We start from the raw sequence: 11,538 nt of genomic DNA, 5'->3' as shown, positions 1-11,538 counted from the left end.
CACATTTATCATTATATAAATAAAAATCATATAAGCATGTTTAGCTTGCTGCTTAGCAGAAATGACATTTTAAAATATATTTTTTCTTGAACGGTAATGCCCGTTTCCATTACTCGCCGTTAGGGAGCTCCTGTTCCAGACTCTATATAGCATTCAGAGATTGTGGAATAGTTGTCTGGCTACGCGAGACTAAGATACACCTAAACCTAACCTTAACCCTCTAACCCTAACCTCAGTAAAACTAACGCTGGTGAATGCTAACCTGGTGAAATGCTAACCTGCCGACGCTGGTGAATGCTAACCTGGTGAATGTTAAACTGGTCGGACCAACAGTGCTTAACCCAGTTGCTTTTTTGATACGCTCGTACTGAAAGACCTGCAAAAAAATACTCTCCCTTGCACTCCAAGCCCTGAGCAGTCAGCTAGGAGTGGTGAAGGTGCAACAGCTCTTCCTCAGACTCTGGGACTGGAAACCAGGGGCATAGTTCTGCCGATTTAAAATGACTAGTTAGCTAGTTGCGCTGTTTCCCCCCTCCCCCGGCCGATCGCAAAAATAATTGTTCTCCATTGGATCCCATTCATTTCCCCCTTTCGTTTTCTAACCTTAATTAACATTTTCATGAATACTGTATGGTTCCTATCGCTAGTTAAAAATTGCCTTTCAATCACCATCATATTTGTTTTGTCGAAATGTGGTCCAATTTATTTTAAAATAAATGATAAAGTTGCGGGGGGGGGGGGGGGGGGGGGGGGGGGGGCTGGCTGTGTTCTTCTTCGTGTGCCAATAGCATCTCTGATGCCTTTACAATTCTATGATGGCGACACCCATTCCAAGGGGTAGAAAAGGGCCATTTGCGCTGCATAGAAACCAATGGCTTCGCATCGTCCATATTTTTCTACAGTCTATGCTGGAAACACATCCCTTCATAGTTCAAATGCATTTATGGGAAGAATAACAACTGTACGTAGCAATTGTGAAATATCTTGTGTGATACACGTGCTTCCGCGCACGCACGCACGCACGCACGCACACACACACACACACACACACACACAATGACTATGTGCCTATATCTTTTTGCCTCTCTTATGAACATTAGTCATATGCAGGCTTGTCAACTCTCCTGGATTTCCCAGGAGTCTCTTGGATTTTGACCCCATCTCCTGGCATGCTCCTGGATTGGCAAATCTCCTGGATTTCTCCTGGATTTGGTATCAAACTCCCAAAATTCACCAGAACACAGGAAATTACATCTACTATGTTAATTTTTTTCTGGGGGAGGACCCCCAGACTCCCCGCTTTAGAGGTGGGGCAATGGATGCAAGAAAGATCAGACACATATTCAATTAAGTAATGACTTAAAAATTTGAAGTCATCATTAAAGATGTCCTTTGGTTCTGTCATCAAATCTGTACACCTACATTTGGCATTTTAAGGCTGAAATTGTACCCATGCTAGTAAAGCAAGCCTGATAAAACGTATAAAACATGCACAAAATTCACCAGAACACAGGAAATTACATCTACTATGTTAATTTTTTTTATGGGGGAGGACCCCCAGACCCCCCACTTTAGGGTTGGGGGCAATGCAAGCAAGAAAGATCATATATATGTAAAGTCATTATTATTTACCTACATTTGGCATTTTTAATCTGAAATTGTACCAGTGCTAGTAAAGCAAGCCTTATAAAAGTATCAAACATGCACAAAATTCAACAGAACACAGGAAAATATATATCTGTTAAGAGGTTTTGGGGAGAGGACCCCCAGACTCCGGTAGGGGAGTTCCGCGCACCCCCCAAAAAATAAATCTCCTGGATTCTGACGGTCCAATGTTGACAACCCTGGTCATATGACCTTTCTCCCCTGTTTACTGTGATAGAGCAGTGAATGGAGTGTTGTCAGGACATGTCCCACTGCTGAGTCAACTATCTGACAAATACATCTCTCTGTGAATGCACTGTGTGCGTGCGTGTGTGCGTGTGTGTGTGTGTGTGCGTGCGTGCGTGCGTGTGTGCGTGCGTGCGTGCGTGCGTGCGTGTGTGTGTGTGTGTGTGTGTGTGTGTGTGTGTGTGTGTGTGTGTGTGTGTGTGTGTGTGTGTATGCATGTGTGTGTGTGTGTGTGCGCGTGTGCATGTGTGCCATTTCACCACGTAAATCCAGCACCATCCAACCGATTGCCATAAAACGTGGCCAAGGACCTGAGGGTGTGTTTGTGCTGAGAAGGAAGTGGGTTGAACCAGCAGATGCACAGAACCAGAAATCCACATATGTCTGTATCCATCTGTCTGTATAAATTAAAGAACTACCACTACCCCGAACATCATGATTTCTTTGTTAGGTTAGTATTTGTGTAAAACCCAGAATAGGCAGAATTGTCTCCCACATTGGAAAACCAACATATTATTAACCGCTAGACTGAAGGTATTAGACTTCATTTACTGCCTCGATTTTCTTACCTTTTAAAGTGGGCGCAAGTGGGCGCGTGTCCATCGTGCACGATGGTGCCACGGTCCGTTCGCGATTACAAAAGACTGCAATCTAATCCAGTGTACCATCCCAGAGCTAGCAGCAGTGTTAGCTAGCAGTGTTATAGGACGTAAACGGAGACAGGAAGAGGAAACAGAGAAATGGGTCATTCAGGACCGAAAGATTTTGACCCAGTTAGCAGTTACTGTTTACGGTCCAAACCAGAAGCACTATTTTTGGGGCACTCAGGCACCTTGGATCGGCGATCCGATTTTGGATTGTTTTGAATTAAATCGATTTAATCTAAACTCGGGAAACTCGGGCTCTGCAACCTGGAACATTGTGAATATCTCAGGAAACTCGGCCGTGGCAGTCAATGAGTTAAGTCATCAGCTGTGGCTGTGAGACATTCTGCTACACTGCTCTTTTCGAAGCTTATACCTGTGCAAATCCTGCTGGTTTCTTGTGCTCTGAGTGTCTCCACAGTGTTAGTTCTTACAAAAGATTTAAATCACACTTGCGGGACTCGTGGTCATGCAGGGCCTTTCTCTTCCTCACCTGCTTGGTTGGTGGTGACTGTGACCGAGGCGCTCTGCCCCGCCACCGCCCCTGCGCCGCCCTCGCTGGCCTGGGAGACCCCGTTGCGTGCGTGTATGATGAAGGTGTATCGGGTGTGGGCCCTCAGCTCGTTGACCACCACCCTGGTGGAGTGCAGTGCCTTCTGGCCGGGCCAGAACACCACGTCCGCGCCGCACGCCACGCACAGCTGGGAGCTGGACGCCACGCCGCCCGGACCAGGACCCCCTGCAAGGTGATGAGTGTAGTTTTAGAATTTTGTTTTCGGTTTCGGTTTTACTTACGATTTGCAATGTAGGTATTTAGCAGACGCTCTTTGTCCAGAGCAAGTAAGCAAGGTAAGTGCATACATCTGTCCTTTTGTGTTCATATGTGTTTAAAGGAGTAGTTCACCAATATATTTTTTTTTGTATTTGACCAATGACGAAAAGACACAACACATTATTTCCTAAATTTACCCCCATTGATTCCGGATTCCCCATCCGGAATCAATGGGGGTAAATTCATTGTAATCAATTTTTGTTTTGTATTAGGAGTGCGACAAAAAACTAAAAATATAAATTAATTAATTAATTAAAATGTACTGATGTGCCATCATGTTGTAATGAGCATTAGTGAGGACTGATCATATGAAGGCAGTTGTAAATTTGCATTGGTGTAAAGTAATTAAGTACATTTACTTACTGTACTTAAGTACAAAATGTAGGTATTTTTACTTTACTTGAGTATATAAAAATGTAAATACTTTTATTCTACTCCAATACATAAATACAATAAGAAATATTGTAGGCCTACTTTTACAATTATTTGAAAACTTTAGTTACTAGTTACTTTGCAGATATAAAGTATTATATTATATAAAACATACATACATGAACCACTTTAGCCCAATTTTCTACATAGACTATTTTCACATATTTGAGTCTTTTACTTTTGGTACTTTAAGTACATTTTGATACCAATACTTTTGTACTTTTACTCAAGTGAATTTTGAATTCCGGACTTTTTACTTGTAACGAAGTAAAGTAACAAATCGTCGTTGTCGGGTGGAAACCTTGTATGTCCAAAGCCTTCCTTTTTTGGTTATTATTTTAAAAACGATTCAAAAGAGTGAAAACAGCCGATCTACAAGCAGACAACGCCTCGCATCGCGAGGCATTGTGTGCTTGTAGATCTGCTATTTTCACTACTTTTGTGCGACACTCTTGTATGATGAAAAAGTACGGCTTTCATTTACGAACAAACATGCGCGTTTGAAACTTGGGAGATACAAGGTTTCTGCCCGACAGTGACGAAATGTGAGTACTTTTTCCACCACGTCTGTAAATTGGTGAGGTGGTCCTTTACCAAAAACCTTGCCCCCCTCTGTCCCGCTCCTGATCGACCTCACCTCTTCCGGACGGGACCCCTTCGGACCCCACCAGGCCCTGGTCCGACTGCATCCCCGTCTCTCCTCCTCCTCCCACCCCCGTACGTCGGGAGGCCGCCGAGGGCAGGGTGCCCAGGCCCAGGGTGCGGTTCCCGGGGGGCTTGGGGGGCCGGCCCTCCTGGCAGATCAGGCAGTCCAGGTCGTAGGTGACGTCGCTGCGTCCGCCCATTCTCCTGGGGGGGCTCCACTCCAGGACCACCGAGGTCTCGTTGACAACCGAGATGAGCTGCTGGGGGGCCGAGGGGGGCTCTGGAGGGGGCAACGCAGAGGTTTCTCACTCAACAGTAAACTAACAAAATGTCATTTATTGCAGGGGTTTTCAAAGTGGGAGACGGGGCACACCTGGGGTGCCGTGACGGCAGTCCAGGGGTTCTGCAAGAAAATATAAATTTAACTCTTTGAGCGCCAGCGCCCTCTAGGGGCCAAAGAATGCCAGCGCATCTCTCATAGGCGAGCGCTTTAGCTTCCAGGACTTCAGCTTCCAGGACCTGACGTGCTCACGTTGATGCACGGCATGGGAATGTCCCGGATGAAGATGCTAACAGAATGGCTATTCCCATTTTGTCATCTAAAAGATCAACTACTTCGGGATCGGCACACTCGTGTACTCATCGGAAGCGGCGCCGAACATCGGGTGAACATTGGGGAGCTCAAAAATGTATTTTAAACCATTTTTAATGAAATATATCGTCGGACAGAGTAGAATGGCTAACTGGCTAGCGGCTAGCGAGCCAGGACCACCCACGACTCTACAAGCAGCTCGGGGTAAGTGAATTAATAAAAAAAAGATTGTATTGGATTGAAATAAAGCCGAACTAGTTCGGGATCGGCACCAGATGAGTAAACAATATTTAGTATCATCTTTAACTTGAAGTACAAGGTTATTTTCAGTCAGTTCTAATCAAAATGGCTATTAGCTCAACGTTTTCCTCGCAACATAATCGCATTATGCTACCAGTAAGACTCCCTAATCGGGAGATAAGCGACCGTAGGTCACTTATCTCCACAAATAGGGCAAAAATGTGTTTTGCCAAAATCTTCCTGATCCATGTTGATGACATGAGTGTAGACATACTGTGTAGTGACTTTCGTGATTTTAGGGCAAAATCTGTAGGAGCAGTGTCCAAAAATGTGTTTTTAAAAATCGGCCTGGAGGTGGCGCTATATGGGAGAGATTCATGTTGATGGGATGAGTGTAGACATACTGTGTACCGAGTTGCGTGATTTTAGGGCAAAAATTGTAGGAGCAGTGTCCAAAAATGTGTTTTGCAAGAATCGGCCTCATGGTGGCGCTAGAAGAGGGCCATGTGAGAAATGAGGGGTGGGGTCTCCGTGCCGGCAAGGCGGACGAATAGGTACCGGCCCCGGCTGTCCCGGTCGCTCCTAGCCGGAGTTACGGCATTTTATGTGAGCTGCAGTGTAGGGGGTCCTCCACTGGGGGCGCCACCACTTTTGCATCCGTTCTGGAGCACCAGGAGTCGGTGGTCCCCGGGAATTCCCCGTGAGCAGCCCCGTTGGGGTGGTCATTTGGTCAGTTTAGCACATTTGGTCATTTTTTACATCTGGGGGTCCAGGTCCCTGGAGCTCCGGGGGTCCTTGGAGGTTGTAGTTTGGCAGGTAAGGAGTGTGTGTGCAAAATTTGGCATGGATCGGGGCAACGGTTGCGGAGATATGAGCAGGGCAAGAGTGTGACGTGTGAGGTGTGACAGACAGACTGACTTACACTTTGTGCAGGGTTTGATAGTAAATGCGACCTACGGTCGCAATAAATATAAGGTGTGGTAGTGAAAATGATGAATATAATGTAGGGGTGCCTCGGATGAAAAACATATTTATTGGGTGCCCTGAGCCGAAAAGGTTTCGGAACCCCTGATTTATTGTCATTGATTGTTTGTTCTGTGTTGTTGGATTGTTTATTGCTGTTGTACTTTGAGGTCACCCTTGAAAACTAGTTGATGCAACTCAACGGGATAAATAAATAAACCGACATACAGTATCTGGCTATACCAGCATTTTTGCTGCCAAAGAGGGCATGTGAAAACACCCCAAAAACAGCACGTTATGCTAATTATTTTGCAGGAAAGATTCAGGCACTGTAATGAAAACATGGCTTATGTCATGGGTCTTCAACAGGGGGTCCGGGACACCTAGGGGGTCCTCAGAGTTACTACAGGGGGTCCTCCAAATCTTTGAGTGATAGAAACTTTTTTTCTCCTTTTTTGTGTCCATATTCTGAGAACTTTAGCCAAAAAATGTCGATCTACAGTTGTGAGCTTGTAGATCGGCTATTTTTGGCAAAGAGCTTTGGTGTAGAGGGGAAAAAGAGCAGATTAAGTACAGAGAGAAAGGTCAAGTTTATTAACTCTCCTACTGCCAGATTATTTATTTATTTATTGGGTCTGGTGCCATCAAAAAGCGGCTTACCTTTGCGACGTTATAGTAGATAGACAGACAGACATTTATTTATTTATTTTTATTTTTTTTGGTTGTGCAATAGTGCACTTTGGTCTGCCAGGCAGCAGAGGGCGGCGTCATGCAAGAATGAATGTGAATTTGCCTGTTATGTGTTGAAGAAGAAGAAGACCAGTCACTGGCCACAGAGCCTTACAGCCAGAGGAAATCAACAAGGAAGTGAATTGTTCTCCGTTGATCTAACGCATAATGGATTTTTTACACCATCACCGCGGAAAATGTGTTTACAGTAAACGGCCGCGCGACCCCTCATCAGCTTACAGTCATCAGACGAACGAACCGAACGAGCGCCGTATTGGCGGAGAGGTCTTGCGAAATCGGGCGAACGTGAACGTTCAAAGCGTTGGGAGAGTTAACTATTGACGGATCAAGTGGTTAAATATCTGAAAACACAAATTGACAAAATGCACTGATGATCGTGCTGTCAAACAATGAAACTATATGGAATCTATGAACAGATTGTGGGGGTCCCAGCTTCATCTCTCTCTCAACTAAGGGGTCCTTGGCCTGAAAACATTGACGACCCCTGGCTTATGTGTATACAGGCGTATCAGGCATATTTCTAAAGTAAACCTTTTTAGTAACTAATTGGCAAAATTGTCAAATATTACGTAAGAAATATATATAAATATTACCTGAAAATAGCCGATCTACAAGTTAACAATGTGTGTTTGTTGTTCGGCTATTTGGCTGGGGTCCCCACTTCAAATATGATTATTTATTTTTTAAATATATATATTGTTTTATAAGTAGCCAATCTAGAAGCTCAAACAGGCTTATAGATACAGTAAGGTTATTCCTATTTGTGTGCGACACCTTCGTACAACAAAGTATAACAGGACTGCAGTGGTTAATCTATGACAAATACATTCAGGCTATCATAAAATATCATTTCTATTTCCCCCCGCGTTGATCCGTTGACGCATAAACAAGCAAACAAACGACGAGAAAACCTGATCACTCGTTTACTTGATGAATGTAAGAAAGTAATGGATGGAATAAACACCAAGATAAAAACAAATCAACAGTAAATAAAGCAGATAAAAGTCCTCCCAGAGTGGAGCCAGATGTTTGACACGGTGGTGACGAGCAGGGAGACATGGCAGATGGCAGCGGAGTGGCGATGAGTTCAGTTTGACTTTACTTTAATGTGTTGCTATACGGACTCTGGCTGAGTGTGTGTGTGTGTGTGTGTGTGTGTGTGTGTGTGTGTGTGTGTGCCGACGTGCTCCTGCGTGCGTGCGTCTATATGCGTGCGTGCGCGCAAGGGACTGTTCCGTTTTCCCAGGCCTGGCAAACCATGTGCTGTATATAGGGCATAATTAAGTTTATGACATGCAGACCAAGGTCTCATTCAGTCTCTCTCTCACACACACACACACACACACACACACACACTCACTCACACTCTCACACACACACACACACACACACACACACACACACACACACACACACACACACACACACACACTCTCACTCTCACTCACTCACACACACACACACACACACACACACACACACACACACACACACACACACACACACACACACACACACACACAAACACATGCGCACATGCGAGCATACAAACACATGCAGCGATTCACAGACGCACAGATAGCTAGAGAGACAGACAGACAGACAGACAGAGATGTCTTTAGCTATATGACCGTCAGACAAGCACACAGACACGCTGTTAGTCATAACTAATAGGATGATAAATAGAGGGCAGACATTTCTGCTTCTCTCTGTTAGCTGGAGATAACAGCATAATGTCTTCCTTTATATGGAAGTGTTTATGAGAGGGAGAGAGAGAGAGAGAGAGAGAGAGAGAGAGAGAGAGAGAGAGAGAGAGAGAGAGAGAGAGGGAGAGAGATAACGCCCTAATGTCTCCCATTCTATGGAGGAAGTGTTTATGAACAATGTGCCTTCCCCGACGCTCCTGTCACTCAACCCCAGTGTGTGCAGGTCTCCATTGTGCGCCGGCAGCCATATCCTGATACTTTGTTGTGCGCCGGCGTTTTGTTCTTAGACTACCCAATCTGCAAGCTCACAAGCTGTATTTAGTGCACTAATAGAGCAGTGGTTCTCAACCTTTTCAGGCCGCGACCCCCAAAATAATTGCGACCAGGGGCGTCACAAGGGGTAGCAAAGTGGGACTGAGTTACTAGGGCCCAAGGTGGAGGGGCCCTATAGTAACTTTAGCTATTGAAAAATAGCAGATATACAAGCTCACAGCGCGGCACCGAGTGCCGCGCTGCGAGCTTGTAGATCTGCTATTTTTTGAAAAGTCGTGAAAATGTGTGTAAATCTTTGAATATGTATTTTTTAAGCGAACATTTGTAACTCAAACTTTGCTTCTGGGGGTCCCTGGAACTAAATATTTTGAGATGGGGGTCCGTGGCCAAATACACATCATCTTGGGGGTCCTTGACATGAAAAAGTTTGAGCACCACTGACATGGAAACATAGGTTTCTTGCACACATTTTCACCATTTTTCAAAAATAGCAGATCTACAAGCTCACAGCGCGGCACCGAGTGCCGCGCTGTGAGCTTGTATATCTGCTATTTTTCAATAGTTAACATTCATGGGGGGCCCGCAGTGAATCCCTGTACCCAGGGCCCAGAATTTGGTGTGACGCCCCTGATTGCGACCGAAGGTTTACCATGAGAAATGTCACAGCTTGATTGTCCGCGTCTGTGTAGACGTGTACACGTGTCTATGGGTTTGCTGCTCTGACATCATGCTCTGATGTCACTGTGATGTCAGGGGAACAACTCTACCAGAACGGGTTTGCCGCTCTGACATCACGCTCTGGCTTCACTGTGATGTCACACTAACAGAATCCCTTTCATGTCTTTGATGTCATCAATATTAACGATGCTGGGAACGCTCCCGTTTTAATTAATGAAGGGGCGCCCCACTGCCAACGTCAACGTCGGACACTCAAATTCACCATGGTTCATTTTTTGACGTTGAACGATGCCGGCACGTCGATGTCTTTTTGGTGGAGCCCTAGCCTTAGAGAGATCCCTGTGATGCCAGGGGAACAAATCCCTTTTATGCCCATAGATGGAGATCCCTGAGGTAGGCAGGCACTTTAGTAGTGAATGGTGTGTGTGTGTGTGTGTGTGTGTGTGTGTGTGTGTGTGTGTGTGTGTGTGTGTGTGTGTGTGTGTGTGTGTGCGTGCGTGCGTGCGTGCGTGCGTGCGTACGTGCGTGCGTGCGTGCGTGCGTGCGTGCGTGCGTGCGTGCGTGCGTGTGTGGGGTTCTTACGCGTGCAGGCCATGGAGGGCGGGTCGGTGCTGAGGCGGTAGTACCCGGCGTGGCAGTCGCAGGCCGTGGCCCCCTCCGTGGCAGAGTGGCTGTGAGGGGGGCACTTAGAGCACCCGGCCTCTGATGCCCTGGCCCGGTAGAACCCCACCGTACAGGCTGCAGAGAGAGAGAGAGAGAGAAAGAGAGAGAGAGAGAGAGAGAGAGAGAGAGAGAGAGAGAGAGAGAGAGAGAGAGAGCAGGGACGTGCAGAGAATGTTAGAGAGGCAGGGTCTGAAATTCCTAAAGGGGACTTTTGGTTAAAATAACGAAAATAGCAGACCTCCAAGCTCACAGCACGTAGCGCTGCGACGCGCTGTGAGCTTGGAGGTCGGCTATTTTCGATGCTTCATACCACACTGAACTAAAGCAGAATCAAGTCAATACTGCAGATGTGGCGTATGGCATGGATTTCTACACAGAGAGGGGCAATTCTTTCAACACAAGATGCTGCATAAAGTTCAGCAGAGTTTGGACAAGGCAATTCTCTTGAATGCTGCCTTCAAGTATGGCAGCATGGAAAGAAGGCATTTGCATTTCTTTAACCATAGTAAAAGCTACATTCTACCACTTTTTCTAGTCACATGGTCAAATACTGGATTCTGATTGGTTTAAAACAGTGGTAAATAGGCCAACAACGTTGAGTTGGCTCATGGACCCCGCCCACTGAAACAATTAATGATTGTAACTAAAGATCCTTGCAAGTTACAACTGTGTTTTCTTTCATTTATAAGGAAAAAGTGGTAGAAAAGCAATTTACCATTCGAGGTCGTGGATTGTTGGCTGATTTACCACTGTTTCCGGGTTGTTTGCTAACCCTGAAACAGTGGTAAATCAGCCAACAACCCACTCCCTCTCATGGTAAATGGCTTACTTCATGGTCTGGAGAGGGCACTTTTTACAGATGGATAAAAGGGCAGGGGCCCCCTTTGATGTCTATGTGTGCACGTGCCTGAGAAAGAGATTCAATAAACCAGTGATTCTCAAATTTTGAATTTCAAAGACCCCCAGTTTGATAGTTTTTTCTCTCTTCTTTCTCAGATCCCAATCTACACTGTACAATCCTCAGTGTTTATTCAACTCTGAGAGAGTGTACGGATGGAACCAAATGGACCCGTAATTTGAACACTCTCAGAGCCGCACAGGGGTCCATTGGGTTCCATGTACTCTCAGTTACAGGCCCGCAAGGGTTCTTCTGGACCCCCAGATGGTCCGTCAAACAAACCTTGAGAAACAGTGCAAGGAGTGATCACAATAATCACGGTGATAATAACA

At 45.7% G+C, this 11,538-nt stretch overlaps 2 protein-coding genes across 5 annotated transcripts in view; one reads left to right on the top strand and one right to left on the bottom strand.

Annotated features, from left to right (window-relative positions):
• The window catches only part of LOC308285974 (histone H1-like), a gene marked incomplete at both ends in the record, with an annotated part of 402,459 nt that overhangs the window by 289,560 nt on the left and 101,361 nt on the right, over window positions 1-11,538 (top strand). The window lies entirely within an intron of this gene.
• LOC308286062 (ephrin type-A receptor 4-like) overlaps window positions 1-11,538 on the bottom strand; it is a gene marked incomplete at both ends in the record, with an annotated part of 87,272 nt that overhangs the window by 40,392 nt on the left and 35,342 nt on the right. The window contains 3 exons of the mRNA XM_080727023.1: window positions 3,028-3,273; window positions 4,436-4,723; window positions 10,228-10,383. Coding sequence (XP_080583149.1) covers window positions 3,028-3,273; window positions 4,436-4,723; window positions 10,228-10,383 — 690 coding nt within the window. The remainder of the gene's footprint in view (window positions 1-3,027; window positions 3,274-4,435; window positions 4,724-10,227; window positions 10,384-11,538) is intronic.

The sequence above is a fragment of the Nannobrachium achirus genome, assembly GCF_963921795.1.
Source record: "Nannobrachium achirus genome assembly, chromosome: 5".
Taxonomy (NCBI): domain Eukaryota; kingdom Metazoa; phylum Chordata; class Actinopteri; order Myctophiformes; family Myctophidae; genus Nannobrachium; species Nannobrachium achirus.
Note: the sequence above shows the minus strand (reverse complement) of the source record. Positions and strands in the feature narration are given on the sequence as shown.